Here is an 18,039-nt window from a genome sequence, read left to right on the forward strand (position 1 = left end):
AATTACTTTTCAACCTCTGTAGTCTTACTTTTACTTTCCAAGCTCTTTATTTTGCATTTGCATTCCTATAAGAACAATTTAAGAAAAGTATTTCTGTGGATAGAATAGCATTAATTTCTTTTTTCTGGAAGTTATTATATTCTTTATAAACAAAACCGTTTTCCATTTATTACAATTTCAAGCACCAAACAACACTAACATCAGCTCAGTATTATCGGTTTGGGTTTTTTCCTGTTTCACTTAGCAGTTTTATTACCTTTTTCGGAAATGGAAATCAGGTAAATTTATTGCAGTGATGTTTAGTCATGAAAAAAAATCCAGAACAGGAGGGCATATAGTAAACATGTACACTTGCTACATTATAATTTAGGAGTGACCATTTTAAATTTTTGAATACGTTTCAATATTTATTGATTAAATTATATGTATTCTTTTCTAGGTGAAATGAGCAAAAATGTAGTCATTACAGAGCAGGAGAAAAATAATGAATGTTCCCCTGAGGATACTGATGATAAGTTGTCTGAATCAACACATGATGATGGTGAGGATGATACCAGTGATGAAGATAATGAGGAAGACAGTAACCCTAATAAGGATACTCATGCCCCATTAGAGTTAATGACAGAAGTAAGTTTTACTCGTATGTTATATCTCAGGAAACTTAAAAATATTAAAATAGCTGAATAGTATATAGTCTTGCAGACTAAAAAAAATAGTTACAATATCCTTGCCCACACACAGATGCTTACCTCGTTACTCATCTTTCTTACTACTTTCACCAGGGTAGAGGTGAGAGAAGATTCTAGAAGTGACTCAGAGTATTCTGGTAAAGGCAGAAGCAGGAATAAGAGAAGTTTTGGCATAAAACTCTTCAAAGACTGCTTTAAGAAAAACTTTCTACTTACTGGGTACCATGCTAGTTACTTGGGATATTTAGAGATAAATAAGAAAGACATGACCTTACCCTTGAGAACTAACAGGCACATATTTTGTATATAATGCAATTTATAATAAAATGAAATATGTGCTAGTAGAGGTGTTTGTAAAGTTCTCTGGGAACTGGGAGGATTAAGTGACTAATTGAGAAAAGAAGCAGGAGAAACGGGGGGTAAAGGAAGGATTTTTAGAGGAAGAGACATGAATGGAATCTTAGAAACTTGAAGAGGGACGTGTAGGAATTCATCTGGTAAACATATCAAGGAGGTGTTCCTGGCATAGGAAACAACATTGGCAAAGGCATTGAAGCCTGAAACGTCACATGCGAAAATTGTACATAAACGTTTGCTGATAATTCTATGGAGAACAAAACAGTTTTACCTCACTTGTTGTGGTGTCACAGTCTACCTTTAATTAATATTACACAACTTCATGTATATCATAAGAACTTCATAACAGTATATTTTAATTTCCCCCTTCTCATCCTTTGTATTTTTGTTGTCATATGTTTTACTTGTACATGTGTTATAAGCCCCACAATACATTGTTCTTTTTGTTTTAGATGGTTAGCTATCTTTTAAAGTGACTTTTTTTAATGGAAAATATCTTTTTTTGGAAGACATTTCTGGTGTTCTTCATAGCTCTGTGTAGATCCAAATTTCTACCTGATATTATTTTCCTTTTACCTGAAAAGCTTCCCTTACTATTTCTTATAATGCAGTTCTGCTGGAAATGAATTCTCTCAGTTTTTGTTTGTCTGAAAATTCTTAATTTCACCTTCATTTTTAAAGGATTTGATAGCTGGAGATTCTAAGGGGGGGGGGCAGGTTTTTTTAGTACTTTGAAAGGTTGCTCCATTTTCTCACATTTTGCATAGCTTTAGACAAGATGTCTGCTGTTATTCTTATTTTTATTTACATGTATATGTCTTTTTTACCATCTTCCAAATTTTTTTCATATGTATTATTTTTGGCAATTTGATTATGATATGCCTTGATGTGGCCTATTTCTTCTGTTCATTGAGATTCTTGGACCTATGAGTTTATAGTTTTCACCAGGTTTGGAAAATGTTCAGTAATTAAGTCTTCAAATATTTTTTCTGATCTCCGCCCTCCCTCTCTTCATCTGGGCTACAATTATACATATGTTAGACCACCCAATATTGTCCCAAAAGTCACTGATGTTCCCTTTGTCTCCTGTTTTTCTGTATATATTTTAAAAAATTTGTATATATTTATTTATTTTTGGCTACACTGGGTCTTAGTTGTGGCACGCGGGCTCTCTAGTTGTGGTGTGCAGGCTTAGTTGCCCCACAGCATGTGGGATCATAGTTCCACAACCAGGGATCGAACCCATGTCCCCTACATTGGAAGGCAGATTCTTTACCACTGGACCACCAGGGAAGTCCCTCAATGTATTTTATTTTAGAAATTTCTAATGCTCTGTGTTCAAGTTCATGATCTTTTCTTTGCAGTTATAATCTGCTGTTAAGTCCATCTCCCTCCTTCTCTCCCTCTCCCTCCCTAGCCCTATATATATATATATATATATATATATTCATTTTAGGTATCCTGTTTATCATCTCTAGAAGGTTTCTTTAAATATTTTTGTAACTATCATTTCTCGCCTCATCATGTTCAGATTTTCTCTACTCTTGAGCATATGGCATATATTTATAATGGCTATTTTAACATGTTTGTCTGCAATGCTATCATCTCTGTCAACTCTAGGTCAGTTTCTATTGATTAAGTTTTCTCCTGCCTATAGGTCATATTTTCCTGCATCTTTGCATGCCTGGTAATTTTTTACCAAATCCTAGATGTTGTAAATTTTATGTCCTTGGATACAAACTTTTGTTGCTGGACTTTGATCTGGGACAGTTGAGTTACTTGGAAATAGGTTTCTCCTTTTGAGTTTTGCTTTTTAACTTTGTTGGGAGGATCCAGGGCAACCTTTATAGTGTAGGGACACTACTAAGGCAATACCCTTATGAGGACTGTTCCCAGTGCTCTCTGTATTAAAAGAACCTTCCACTCTGGCTGGAGAGAACATGAGTTCTTCTCAGCCCTGTGTGAGGTCCAGTGAGTATTCCATCTGCTCATTCTAGTGATTCTTTCTGCAGCCTCAGTTTCTTAATACTCATATGCAGATCAAAACCAGCCAAAGACTCTTTAATATTACTTCATGTCCCTATCTCTTGCAGAGTAAACCTAGTGTACCTGCAAATGTTTCAGAATATGTGACACACAAGCAAGAACAATTAACCGAGTGTAGGCTTCTTTTTTTAATGGAAGGTGTCTAAATAACTAATAATAGAAGATCAGTAAATTGTGGAGCCTTAGTAAGTAAAAGAATATACAAGAATATTTAATTCCATGGGGAGAAAATGACCATGATATGTGGTGTATTTTTTAAAAGTTATTGAATAATCCTAGTTTTTGTAAATATATATGTGTTCATTTATGGAAAAAATACTAAAACAATGTTCATGGAGATGTTAAAAATAAACATCTCTAAATGGAAAAATATAGATGCTATTTAATTGGGGACAGAATGTGTTTATTTAGCATTTAAATTTCCTACCTGCAAAAATATACATACAAATATGCATACAAATATTACTTTGTAATTAAAAAAATACAATAAAAATAGTAAAAGCAAAACTAGATGGTATAAGGGCAATCAATACTGGAAAATATTGAATATACATAATTGTAAATCTACATTTTTTACTAAGTATTGTCATGTAATTATGGATTAAGTTCACAAATAAAAGCTGTATCTGAACCAAAGGGATATTAAAGTGATTAAAGTCTTCAGAGTCTATGCCAGTTGAATCAACCTATGTATTCTCAAATTGTTCAGTAGTGTGTACACTGTGTGGCTGCAGCAAAGCAGAGGCATCATACTTATTCTGTGTGGCCTTAAATAGTCCTTAAATAGTCCTCATTAACTGCCTGATTACAGACTCAGTCCTGGAAAAACAAGTAAAAGTTAAAAGCAAAATAGTTAATCATTAATGGAATATTTTCTAGGGAGTTTATAATTGACATTTAAATTCTCTGTGAAACTACATAGCTGAAGAATTTCTGAATGTTTTCCAGTTCCTGAGAGCAGAAATGGGCCAAGACTACCGTTTGGCAAAAAAATTATGTCAGATGAGTAAGTACAAAATACTTTTCCGTTTTCCAATCTTCTCTGTTTCCAAATACATTCCATAATATGTAAGATGGTTTGATTGTCATACATCTAATGAATTCTCTGATAGTGTCTCAGTGAATCCTTGATAGTAAAAATTGGTATAAGGACTAATTTAGACTTCTAGAGTAACTTTGAGTGGGATAAAATGACAGAGACTAATTACACCATTAGAAAATAAGTCAAAATCCTTAGCCTCATGATAACGGGTTAGTAGCATTATGCCTTTAGATTCAAAGACGTGTTGTGTAGTGCAAGAAGCCTTACTTAACATGCAATTATTCCACAAATATTTGAGTACCTACATGTGCCAGGCACTGTTCTAGGCACTGGACAGAGAACGATCCCACATTTATATCTAGTTTCAGACAGATAACAAATTTATCTGTAACTAGCGTGTCACAGATGATAGGTGCTATGGAGAAAAATAAAGCAGGGAAGAAGGAGTAGAAAATACTGGGAGAGAGACAAAGCAGTTTTAAGTAGGATGGTCTAGGAAGGCCTCACTGGAAGACTAGAGCAAACACCTGAAGAAGTTGAGGAAGTGAGTCCTGTCATCTGGAGGAAGTGTGTCCCAGGCAAGACTAATAGCAAATGTGCTGAGAATAAGCCAGTGGAAGTGTGATAGGAGATGAGGTCGGAGAGCTTACAGGTCAGGGGTTGTGCAGATTGCATAACACCTTTGGCAGCTTAAGGACCTTGGCTTTTTCTCTGAGTGAGGTGGGAAACCACTGGACACTTTTGAGTAGAGGAATGATGTGAACTACCTTATTTTTCTGTCTTTGGGTTTTAGTGGTTTGACTTGACATTCAAAATGGTGGTGGTTTTCTTTGTATTTAAGCAAAGAAAGGTTTGAGAGGTTTGCTGAGTTTCTTAACTCTGTGGGTTGATGTTTTCATCAACTTTGAGGATTTCTTGGCCATTAACCTTCAAAGATTGCCTCTGCCATATTCTCTCTCTTCTCTTCCTGGGTCTCCAATTACACATAAATTAGACTTTTTTTCATGGTGTCCCACATGTATCTTATACTCAGCTCTGTTTTTTCCATTTCTTTCTATTTCTGTGCTTCAGTTTGGATATCTTCTATTGACCTGTTTTTGAGTTAATTTATCCTCTCTTTTGCTGTGTCCAATCTGCTGTTAAAGCTATCTAGTGAATTCTTAATTTCAAGGATTGTATTTTCCAATTTTAGAAAGTCTATCTAATGATTTTGAAAGATTCCAGCTCTCTGTCAAAATCCATAATCTTTTCAACTATTTTGCCCATCTTTTTCTCTTACTTCATTAGTCTTAGTTATTTTAAAGGAGAAAATGGCAACTCTACAATTAAACTTTATTAATAATGGACTTGAAATATTAACTATTGTAGACCTGTCTTATGGTTAAAATCTTTTAGTGAAAATGTAGTGTAGGGACATGGGGTCTACTCTCCCTTGCCTCACAGAGTCCCCACTGTGGATACAGTATTCTTAAATCATCGGCTAATTTTTAAAATGGGTTTCTTGAATGCTTTAACACTACCTATCTCATATCCAAAATAATTTGCCTTGTTTAATCCTTTCAAGCACTTTTGACCTTTAGAGCCATCGATTAAAATATTTCAATCAAAACTGTTTCTGGTGGCCCACAAACAGAATTTCCAATCAGAAAGAGTCCTTAGAGAGAGAATCATGTCCAGTGCTCTGTTTTTATAAATAATGAAGCTGAAGCAGAAAGAGGTTAAGCAGCTTGTGCAGCCCTGCTCAGGGAGCAAGTGACACAGCCAGAACTGGAACCCCAGCCTCCTTTTCCCTCAACTACTTTTCTTCTCTGTGTGGCTGGTATAGAAGGGAGTGATTTTGTAGCTCTAGCTCCCAGTTCTCTGAGTTTTTCTTGTGGAGCCTAATTGTAGGAAAATTTACATATTGTATTATATTTTTATATTCATCAATCATTTTAGAAAAGCCTCTGGCCAAAGCTTACAAAATATAGACACTGATATCACCACATCTGTCAGTAAGTTTTGGCTGTTAGCCCAAACTGTAAACAGTAGGCGCTCAGTATAATGCTTATGGAACTGACATACCAGTGCACATGCATTAAGTGCCAGGTCAGTGGGGATGAAAAAGTTCAAACTGATATATCTTATGGGGTTATATTCCTTTAAAAACTCACTCCCTTCCTTCCAACCAATAAATATTGAGCACTAACTCTGTACCAGACATTATGCTGGGAGCTGGAGAGAAAGCAGAACTCAGAGCACACATGCTCTAAACCCTTTTGGGGTTGATATCAGACGTGGTTTGCACTCTTACGGCTCTTCCAGTAATGCTGTTTACTCTTTTCTGTCCATGGCAAATAGTGGTGCCTCTAAAACTAAGGACTAAACTCTAGGAAAAGAAGCTATGGAGTGCCCTAAGACAGGCACCGTGATCCAGGGAGCCAAATGGGAAAGAGCTGCTCCCAAGAGGAAGAAGAGGCTGATGGGAAATGTGGGCAAAAAGGCCCAGAGAACGTGGGTAGAGAGCAGGGGTGTGCAAAGTAAGATTGGCTACCCCTGAGGCAGATTGCCAGCCAAGGATGTGAAAATTAGGGAGGCCCCGGTTTTGCAAAGCTAGGCAAGTTCAAGGAAGAACAGAGAGTTGTAGACAGACTGTGTTCCAGGGAGAAGGAAGTGCTAGTTCTTTGATGCCAATAGGAACACTTGGCTGAGGGCTTACCCAAAGTCCCTCTCTGTGTTCAGAGCAACAGACAAAACAAATTGTTTTCATCTAGCATGGACCCCAAAATATTATATGTAAATTCTTACAGCATAGATATTCTTTTTCTAAAAAATTTTTTGAAGGATAGTTGATTTACAGTGTTGTGTTAATTTCTACTGTACAGCAAAGTGATTCAGTTATACGTATATATATACATTCTTTTTCATATTCTTTTCCATTATAGTTTATCACAGGATATTGAATATAGTTCCCTATGCTATACAGTAGGATCTTGTTGTTTATCCACTCTATATATAATAGTTTGCATCTACTAACCCCAACTCCCAACCCGTCCCTCCCTCACCACCCCCCCCCTCTTGGCAACCACAAGTCTGTTCTCTACAGCATAGATATTCTTTGGCCTCTTTTCTTCCCCCATCTTCTAGCTCTTCCATGGAACACTTCACCTTTCTCTCTATATATATTTATAAAGTTATGCATGTAAACATAGATTGTGTATTTACATTTTTATGTATTTATATATGTATATATTGAACACCTACTATGGGAACATTAAACATACATTGTTTAATTCTTACAGCAATTCCGTGAGGCAGATATGATTAACCCCATTTTACAGATGAGCAAAGTGAGGCTAGCAAGGAGAACTAATTCACCCAAAGTCACACAGCTACCCAGTGGTAAAGCTAGGATTAGATCCCAGGTCTGGCTTGAGAGCCTATGATTTCTTGCTATATTTCCATTTCCTCATTTGACTAATAAGCTTATTTTTCTGGTTAAGTAGGCAGAGACTTGGAAAAAAGATGCTTTTATGAATCAATCAGATTGAAGTGGCTCCTATAAGTTGACTAATATATTTTTTATTTGTATCTAAGGCAACTAGTTTATATGAAATACTGCATCTTTGTCCCTGCAGAAATGTTTTACAAATCCATTCTCTTGAATTAAGTCTCCAGTTCCTGGTGTGTTTCCTTGCCGTCCAATCACGGTATAGTCATTTGTATCTTCACTTGGCTGCAGGGCTTCCCATCCTGCATCCCAGGTGCAAATGGGTTCTTTTCTTTTTATCCTGCCTTCTAAAAAAGTTGTTGGTGAAGCCTTGGAAAAGTGGTTTTTAAATGAGACTGCAAGTCAAGAGTCCCAAGTACTTTTCTTCATTTATCTCATGATTGACAGTGAGATTTTCTGTCAATCTTCCCATTTCTTAGTCTCTTTACCTGCAGCCCAGTCATCTCAGGGTGCCAACACTTCTGCTCACAGGCAGCCCGGGATTCTACAAAAATAACTTTTAAGCCTTGAAGACCTACTCTGTCAATTATAATAATTGTAAATGTTTAAGAATAATGGCCTGAAAACCAAAATGGTTCTCATCATCATGGGTCTAACACAAATACAGATGTATCTTGAGAAAAGAAAGTTCCTATAAAGTTTTCTATTTATTTTTGAGTAAAATAAATCACCCTTTCTTATTAGCCTAGAGTATAATTTTATCAAGGCATAAAAGGACTGCTTCCTATTCAGTTGTCTATATTCATTTATTCTTTTTTTTTTTTTTTTTAATGTTTTGAAGGCTCCACCTCTGTGTCAGGTACTCTCTTAGGGCTGCAACAGTGAACAAGACCAACAGTCTGTCTACCCTAGCATAGCCTCCTGTCTGAGGGCCTTAGAGCTCCGTGTGCAGCAGAATCCCCAGCTCCCTGCCCCAGCCCTTCAGCCAGAAGGAGGCATCCACTGCACACTTAGAGGGAACCACGCCTTTCTCCAGGCCCAGAACCACTCCAGGAAAACTAATAATCAACATTTATTCAGCACCTACCATGCACCAAGGACTAAATTAAGTATTTATCTTTATCTGTATTATCTGTTTGATTCATCAGAACAGCCTGATGTGGTCAATAGTATTATTACAGATAAGGGAACTGAGGTACAGAGACATTAAATACTTTCCCCAAGGTGACCCAGCTAGACAGTGGCAGAGCCAGGGTTCACATCTGTGACAGTCTTTCTTCAGGGTCCATACCGGCCTCTGCTTATGGGCCACGGTTGGGAAACAACTCCCAGAACATCAACTGCATGTGCTAAGGGCTTCTCTTGCCTTTTTACAAACCCTACTAGCCTGTCAAAGAGTAAAAAAGAGTTTTTTATTTATCACCTAAGATGGATATTGCAGGGCTAAGTTTCAAAGAGCAGATACCTTTCCCTCACTCTGAAAATTGACAATTGCCAGCAGTTTTTGTTAAACCCTGAGAACAGCTGATGCCATACTCCACTCCCATGGAATAATCCTAACTCCAACATGAAATTTTCTAAGCTGTGTTCCAAGGAATATTAGTTCAAGATTTCTTAGTAAGTGTTCCACCAAAAAAGGATTCCATGGGGATAATAAATTGGGGAAACCACATTCTCCTCTCTGTAAGATCCATCGTAGTTATGAGCATATTAATGGCTATGTAAAATCCTGCAGTTGCTCCTTACTGTAAGCTTTACCTGATTAACTTCATTAGCCTAGTTTCCCAGATACATATTAACATCTTAAGAAACTAGTATCTCAAGGAGCAAGTTGGAGAAACTCTGCTCTAGAAAGAGGCTTAGCCTCAGAGAAAGATTTAGACTGCTAAATTATTTTAGTCTAAGTTAAAATGTACAAACAGTCACTTTTATCAGAAGCCTTAAAAGATGTATAAATACCCCTAGAAGCCTTAAAAGCATGTTCTGAGCAGGTGCACACTCATGCTAACCCAGATTGATGGTACATTGTTATATTAGGAATTAGGAAATAAAGACCTTGGTTTGGTGTGTCAGGATGAAAGCCATATGGGGTGAGGCCCTCTGAGCCATTGGGGCCTAGTTGAACCATCCACAATTCTCTGTCTCACTCTTAGCCAGGCAAATAGCACACTTGATGTTTCAGTGCCCCCTGGGGGCCATCAAGATATTACGCAGGAGTCACGACATTTAAATGGATGATGCAGAATTATGAATACACCTCAAGGCAGGTAGGAAGAAGGCAGAGAGAGAGGTCTGTAGAGCAAGACCTGAAAAAATAAACTAGTCTAGAAAACTCTGAAACAAAAGGTGTAAATCTTTCTGGCCTCTAGGACATTGGTAACATACTAACAGGCCTAAAAAAAATCTATTGATATGGTCCAAAGGAAAGATGACACATTCACATAAAGGATCAGCAAAAAGGAATAAATAGCACTTAAAAACAATGGGTCTGATGAAGAGGTGAGAGTGCTGTTAAGTAGGCGATGACTAGGGTGTCATTAGTAAAGTCTCCATGTTTTGCGGGATTTGTACCTTGTTTGGGGAATGCTTATAGTCAAGAAACACTTTGGCTACAGGCCCATGAGGCATGCCTCATAGTGATAGAGATTTCCTTCTTTGGGCAGGAGGTAGAAACTAGAATGAGGATTATTTCCCTTACAAAGCACCTAAGATAAGTAGAACGTTTTCTCTATTTGCGCTTAGATATACCCATGGTATAATTGTTGGTGGTTTTGCTTTGTGCATTTTCACTTACTCTCATTGACAGTTTCAGTCTCATTCTGAAGAGGCTGTTTGCTGAAACACTTCGAACACTAATAACATGCATTCTGTTGTCCATTTTCAGTCCTAATCTATGAACCAGAAAATCCGGAGGCCAAGGAGTTTTTCTCACTTATTGAAGAAATGCTGCTGATGGGTAAATTTAAAAATTGAAATTACTTCTTTCTCATAGAACTATGAGCAGTCACTATTTAAAAATCCATTATCCCAGGAGATTGGCAAAGTATATCCTCAGGAAGTGGTTAAGAAAAGGCTAAATGATCGTCTTGGATGGTTTCATGAAACCGGCTTGTCCTCTGTGGATGGTCAAGATGACTCCCTTTCCTCTGTGGGGTGGAACTGCCCAAGCAAAGCAGGCTCCCTGTGCACAAGGTATTGGGCACTGACAGAGTCCTCAGAGGGAACAGAACCTGCTAACTGCGCCAGGCACTAAAGGGATTATCCCACAGTTCCAAGCAAAGCCAGTACCCTCTAAATCACCCTGAATCTCACTTTTCTCTTATTCTATTTAAGTAAGAATTAAGTTGACAGTAGTAAAAAATATTTTTATAGGCCAATGTTTTAAATATATTTTAAATCGACAAACATCTTTATGCCAGTAAGAATATGTTCTTCTTTGTGCAACCGCTTTGACCCTACATGCAGTTAGCATATTTCAGCTCAGTTCTCACATTCCAAAAATGTGTATTTCTTAGTGGCGGGGAAACAAGGAGAATTGTGATTTTTCAGGGTAGAAATATTAAGAAACATTTTAAGCAAGTCTCTCCCTTTCTGTGGCAGAGAAAGCTCAAAATCTGGAGGAAGATGATGAAGAGAGTGAAGAAGACAGTAGCGGTGAGGGTGAAGGGGAGAGCAGTGAGGACCCAAGTGAAGAAAGCTCTGATGGATGTGAAGATGGGTGATGAGAGTTGCTGCTATCGTTTAATCTTCATGTGTGTTCATTACTGTATACTATGGAAATATAAAGAAGAGAGCTGCATTTCAGTCTAACTGTTCTTTATTTGGTACAGAGTTCTTTTAATTTATCCATATTAGTTTGAGCTCCTTCTTAATATTTAGATTTTAGCTCAAAGTGAGCTACTCAGAGAGGGAAGTAATCATTGAAAACACATAGCACTAACTATGTGCCAGGTGCTGTTCTATACACATTAATTTGTTGAATCCAGCAAACCCATGAGGTTAGCACTGTTATCCCCATTCAACAGATGAGAAAACTGAGGCACAGAGAGGGTGGGTCATTTGCCCAGCATCATATACCTGTTGATCGGTAGAGCCTAGATTTGCATACAGACATTATGGCTCCAGAATCCATATTCCAAGCCCCTCCCATGTCCACTACTTTAGGCATTTTATATCATTTGTTTCATGTTCTTTATAGCATGTATCAGTACCTGAACCTTTCTTATTATTTGTTCTTTTTTTTAAGGTTTTATTTTATTTTATTTTGGAGTATAGTTGATTTACAATGTTGTGTTAGTTTCAGGTGTACAGCAAAGTGATTCAGTTATACATATACCTATTCTTTTTCAAATTCTTTTCCCATTTATGTTATTACAGGATGTTGAGTAGAGTTCCCTGTGCTGTACAGTAGATCCTTGTTGGTCATCTATTTTAAATATAGCAGTGTGTATATATGTCAATCCCAAACTCCCAATTTATCCCTCCCCTAATTTATTTGTTCTTTTTATCTTCTCCCTTCTTGTCAGAAAATGTAACCTCCATAAGCAGGACTTTGTCTTTTCACTGTTATATCCCTAGCAACTGGATAAGTGCCTGGAAAATAACAGGATGTGTATACCAAGTGAATGAATGAGGTGAAAGTTAATGACAATGTTTATATTCTTTCATAAAATATTTATAAGAGTTTATTATACTATTTATGTATCAATCTACATTATTTTGCTGATTCTGTATTCCTTGATGAATTTCCACCATCTTCAAATTAGGTTGTAAGGTAACTGATGTAAAAATGAGAAAAATATTCCTAAATAATTTGTTTTGAGTGTGCCAATCTGATTTGGGGTTAGGCAGTTTGAATTTTTATTCTTATATCAGCACAGTATCATGTCATATCCAAAATGCTTAAAGCGTAATTCATTCTTTGGGCATTTTGTAGCGTGCTAACATTCAGAGGGAGGAATTCGGCCACACCATTTTATAGGAGTATCTGAAAGAAGTGAAGACAGGTATGTATAATCTAGTTACATAAATAGTCAGATAGATAGCACTGAAGGGCTGGCTGATGGAGACCACAAGAACCACTTGTTCTTTTCATTTGTGAGGTGTTTGTTATTCCTTCCTACCATAGGAAAACCATCGTATGTCAATCTGATGTCACTTACCTGATTTTGGAGCTCTCCCCATAAGAAGGTCATTAAATACCCTAAAACTGATATTGCAGACTAAATTAGTCACACTAGTGAACCTTTAGTTTTCTTTTAAAGGAACAAGCAAGTTCTGAGGAAAAAACTCTGAATAAAAAACCATGATATCACAGATCATATTATAGCTACATCTAAGTATTTGCGAGGTTTGATCATGCAGGATAATCCATATTTATGGATATATACCCTTTATCCATATTCTTCATCCTACTTGCACTCCTTTTTTTTGTTTGTTTTTGTTTTTTTTTTTTAAGTTTTTTTAATTTTGATGTGGACTAGTTTTAAAGTCTTTATTGAATTTGTTACAATATTGCTTCTGCTTTATGTTTTGTTTTTTTGGCTGTGAGGCATGTGGGATCTTAGCTCCCCGACCAGGGATCAAACCCACACCCCCTGCATTGGGAGGCGAGGTTTTAACCACTGGACTGCCAGGGAAGTTCCCTACTTGCACTCCTTAATCAGTGTAATTTAGGGTGTTGGCATAACCTGACATAGGCATGCGTGTCTGTATGTGGTAGCTAAATATAAAATCTAGTAGCTAAACATAATCTGCAAAGTATTTTTATATTGTTTTATGTAAGTATTTTATATTATTTAACTCACTGGCTTCTCAGTCCTATGAGCAAGCTATTATATTGTCCCCATCAGTTACACAAATTGAATTTGGGATGCTGGGCATATCCAAGGGTAAATGTTGACTGGGGTAGTGGAATTCAGATGAGGAAATTAAGACTACAAGACGCTAGGTTATGTTTCAGTATGAGAGATCTAGTGAATCTTGAACCCGTGTTCTGTGCTGCTTCACACATAGCTAAACTGTAGAAACTGTTTAATGAATCAGCAAACAAGTATCTATATAGACAGTTCAGTTCCAGACCTTTGCCTTCTTCAGAACGTTACAGTGGTGGGAAAGAATCCAAATATTCAACAATTTGCAAATGTACGAAATGTCCACTCAATGGACTTAAGATGGGAACCCACCAAAATAGTTTCATTTATTCAATCAATATTTACTGAAGGCCTACTATGTATACCTGCTCTTAAAGAACACTGGCACAGTTGAAATGCAGGGTGGTAGGAAGTCCAGGGTGCTAAGGGAGCATGCAGGAGGGGTACCTAACCTGGGCCAGGTGTCCAGGGAAAGCATTCAGAGGGAAGTGGAGTCTAAGCTGAGAAGGTAGAATGAGGGGGAATTAGCTACAAGAAGAGGATGTGGGCAAGAGCATTCTATCAGTAGATACATTCTGAGTCCAGAAAGTAAATAGGTATGGTTGGATTGCAAAATGAAAATGAACCAGTTAGAGCCGAGACAGATGAAGCTATGTTCATAAGGGGGCTGGGAAATGGTGGATCTTACAAGCTGTGTTAAAGTTTGAACTTTATCCTTAAAGTAGTGGGAGGCCATTGAGAGATTTTAAGGAAAATATTGATTGTATATTAGAGCATTCTAGTAGCCAGGTAGAAAAATATGTTCTCAAACTACAGGTCATGATCCATTGGTCAGATATGAAATCACTGTGGTGAGTCACAAATAGCTGGGGTTTTTTTTTTAATTAAATACATAGAATAGAAAATAGCACACATTGCAAAAGAGTATATGGGAATTATGGTTTTGTGAAACTTCGTTCAGAGTGTGTGTGTGTGTGTGTGTGTGTGTGTGTGTGTGTGTGTGTGTGTCCTAGATCTTGATGTGAAATGTATTTCTTCCTATGGATCTCCATTTTTAAATATATGAAAGTATAGAGAACAGACTGGAGTGGAATACAAAACTCCACTGTTACATAATCCTAGCAGTTCAGTACTGTAGCCTGAAAGAGGTAGTAGCAGAGATGCAGTGGAATAAAGGTGTTATTTTAGAGGTAGAAAGAACAGACAGAAATCGGTGATGAATTAAATGTGGGGAGAGGTAGAGGTCAAGGATGACTCCCAACTGGATAACTGGATGCATGATAGTGGTGACATCCCCTGAAAAAGGAGCACAGAAAGAAAAGCAGATTTGCTGGAGAATATGGTGGTTCACTTACACAGGTTGAATATAGGAAGTATATTGTTTTCTATGCTGTAACAAATTAAAGCAACTTAGTGGCTTAAAACAGTACAAATTGATTATCTTACAGTTCTGGAGGTCAGAAATCCAAAATGGATCTCACTTGGCGAAAACCAAGGTATCAGCAAGGCTCCATTCTTTCTGGAGGCGCTAGGAGGGAATCTGTTTCCTTGCCTTTTCCAGCTTCCAGAGCCCTCCTGCATTCCTTGGCTCAGGGCCCCATTCTTCCGTGTTCAAAACCAGCACTGTCTGACTGACGCCTTTTCACATTGCCGTCTCTCTAGCCCTCTCTCCCCTGTTGTGATTTTTGTGAAATTAGCATTTGTTAAGTAGACCACAAGGGAAAGTGAAATAGAGAAATTTATTACTCACGGGTCCTAGAGAAGGTACATGGCACACCTCAGAGGGGCCACGGGATGGGGGGTGGGGGGTGTCAAGGTGCAGGAGAGAGTGGGCAGCAGGACCCTGGGCGCATGTCTTATTTAGGGTCTACAGTCGAGTGCTTTTGGGGTTCCTAGGCTAAGTCCAAATTGGTGGATTCAAACTAAAAAGAGCAGAGTTTTGGTAACTTCTGTGGAGGTCTTATCTAAGGGGGGTGCACCGAGGAAGGAGCTGGGAAGCAGGAGAGACTGTTTATCACCAGGGGCACTGGGAAAGTCATATCTGGAATTTACACTTGTGAACCTGCAGGCTATTGTCTAGTACATGGGCTGTTATCTGGGCATGCACTTGAGGGAGAGGCTGGTGTCATTTCAAGGCCCCTGTAGGCCACTTAGCCACACAAAATGAATGCCAAGGCAGCAATATTATGAAATATTTTAGCTAAATTCTCAACACCCTTCCTCCCTCTTCTACCTTAAAGGCTTGTAATTACTTTGGGTCCATCTGGAGAGTCCAGGGTAATCTTCCCTATCTTAATGTCAGCTGATTAGCAACCTTAATTACATCTGTAGCCCTAATTGTGCCTTGCCATGTAACCTAACATATTTGTGGGTGCTGGGGATTAGGACATAGACATCTTTGGGAGGTGGGGGATTATTCTGCTGGCCATAGGAAGTATTGTGTGTTTTTTTGGAATTTATGGTATGGAGCTTGGAAGAGACACTTTGGCTGATGATATACACCTTATTTAGGAGTCATTAGGAGCTTACACTCAGTGAGATAACACATAACAGAGATATCTCTTTAATTAAAGATAGTAATCAAAGACAAGGCATTGGTAGCCCACAGAGAAAGTGTAGTCTGAATAGAAGAGGACTGAAAGTAGAATTATCTTAAATGATAAACAACATTTAAGTGGTAGTCCAGGAAAGAAAAATGCACAAAAGAGAAACTGAGAAGAATAGCCAAGAGGAAAATCGGGAAAGCGAATATAGTAGATACCATTGGTCGCCTGCTTAGCATCATCTCACCCTGCTTCTTTGCTAAGAGACCCCTGATTCTGTTCAGATATTCACTCCCCACACACATAGCCATGGGACTCAGAAAAGATACCCTCAGCCAATCAGTGCATGGCATTTCTCTGGTGACTATTACTGTTCCAAAAGTGGACATGTGACCTCCATTGGCCCAGTCAGATCAAGGACTTTATTTCATGATTGGGAGGAGAGTTTCCTCCATTCCTCTGGTTGGGAACCAGGAAGCATGCTGCGCTCCTTACTGCTGGCAGCCATTTTGTGATCATGAGAGGAACTAATCTTAGGATGTTGTGGACAGTAAAGCAAAAAGAACCTAGATTCCTGGTGATGTTCAATCATGGTATCCATTGCTCTGGAGCCAGCCCTCTATTTGAGCTTACTGTTAAGTGAGATAAACTTTCTTATTGTTTAAACCAGTTTGGATTGAGGTTTCTTTTACCTGCTGCCAAAAGCATCCTAACTGACATCTGAGTACAGAAATCCAGAAAAGAGTTTCAAGATCTGGGAAGATCTACTTGGCCAGAAGTTATAGAGAGGACAAGTAAGGTAAGAACTAAAAAGTATGATTGGATGGAAACAAAGAGGTGGTTGGTGACATTAGGGAGAGCAGTGTCAGTTGACTGGGGGAGGAAGGAGAGCCATATTTCAGTGAGTTTGAGTGAATTGGAGTGAGGAAAACAAAAATAAGGAGTTTGACATTGAAGGTAAGAAGAAAGATTATGTGTTGTGGAGGACATAAGGCAAAAGGAGTGTTACTTTTTAAATATTTAAGATGAGCATGTTTAGTAGGAAGGATTATAATCATATGTACTGATAGCCTATTGTGTGTTAGACACTGTACCATATGTTAATTCCATATGGTAATGTTATATGTTAATTCCACATGTTAATATTTTTAGTCTTCATAACATCTGCATGGGGGTAGATGTTATTATCCCCACTTACGTGTGAAGAAATTGAGACCTAGGAAAGATTGAGAGTAACTTTCTAAAGATCATAAACCTGAGAATCGGCAAATTCAAATCCAGGTCATTTGTTTTTGATGGTTTTATAACTTCGTCAATCAGTGGTCAGTTCTCATCCACACTGACTGAATGTAGATTTTTGGAAGTGGTGACAGATACATAGGTGACCAATGTATAGAGCTTGTTTGGTGAATCTTCATCCTCATTACATTTTCTGGACAGTCACACATGGATACAGTATGGGACATTCCTTATTCCTTCAGCCCAGACAGCTTTGCTGAGCCTGGCGTCAATGAGCATATCTGGAATTCCCATCTCCTTCGTGGCAAATTTCCGAATCGCTATGAGTGCCCAAGGGGTGTGCTTCTCGAAACCCACTCCATGGATGTGCTTGTGAATGGAGATGGTGTATTCTCTGGTCACTACCTTATTGTTGGCAGAACGGCCCTTGTCCTTCTCACCACGCTTCTTTCACAGCCATTCGCAGGGCCTGGGTTAGAAAAGAAGAGCATAAGGTATTCCAAATCCAGATCATTTTACTCTAATGCCCTACCCTTCACTGTACTTTCCTCCCTAAGGTTCCAGTAGAGAGGAGCAGATTGAAGAAAAGGGAATGATTTATTAAGTAAAGACCATCTAATACCTTAGAGAATGTATATAGCATAACCTTAGTGAGTGGCAGTTGGTTCCATCTGGACCACGCTCCAGCAGTCCAAACGTGGAATTAGAATTGCCTCTCTTTTGTGCTCCTCATATAGCCTTCAGTTACCCTTCATTTCTTTATGTAGTTGACCCTTGAACAACACAGATTTGAACTGTGCGGGTCCACTATATGTGAACT

General features: G+C 38.2%; 1 protein-coding gene and 1 pseudogene across 4 annotated transcripts in view; one reads left to right on the plus strand and one right to left on the minus strand.

Annotated features, from left to right (window-relative positions):
* Nucleotides 1-11,356, plus strand: part of ERICH2 (glutamate rich 2) — a 30,318-nt gene extending 18,962 nt beyond the window's left edge. For 3 of the 4 annotated variants that reach the window (XM_036858152.1, XM_036858151.1, XM_036858153.1), the window contains 5 exons: nt 440-627; nt 4,041-4,098; nt 8,406-8,423; nt 10,449-10,520; nt 11,165-11,356. In XM_036858152.1, coding sequence (XP_036714047.1) covers nt 445-627; nt 4,041-4,098; nt 8,406-8,423; nt 10,449-10,520; nt 11,165-11,286 — 453 coding nt within the window. In that variant the 5' untranslated portion in view covers nt 440-444 and the 3' untranslated portion in view covers nt 11,287-11,356. The remainder of the gene's footprint in view (nt 1-439; nt 628-4,040; nt 4,099-8,405; nt 8,424-10,448; nt 10,521-11,164) is intronic. The other variant, XM_036858154.1, reaches the window with a different exon arrangement.
* A 5,947-nt stretch (nt 11,357-17,303) lies between these two features.
* LOC118898427 lies at nt 17,304-17,669 on the minus strand (annotated as a pseudogene).
* Nucleotides 17,670-18,039: the final 370 nt, after the last annotated feature.

The sequence above is a fragment of the Balaenoptera musculus genome, chromosome 7 (genome assembly GCF_009873245.2).
Source record: "Balaenoptera musculus isolate JJ_BM4_2016_0621 chromosome 7, mBalMus1.pri.v3, whole genome shotgun sequence".
NCBI lineage: Eukaryota > Metazoa > Chordata > Mammalia > Artiodactyla > Balaenopteridae > Balaenoptera > Balaenoptera musculus.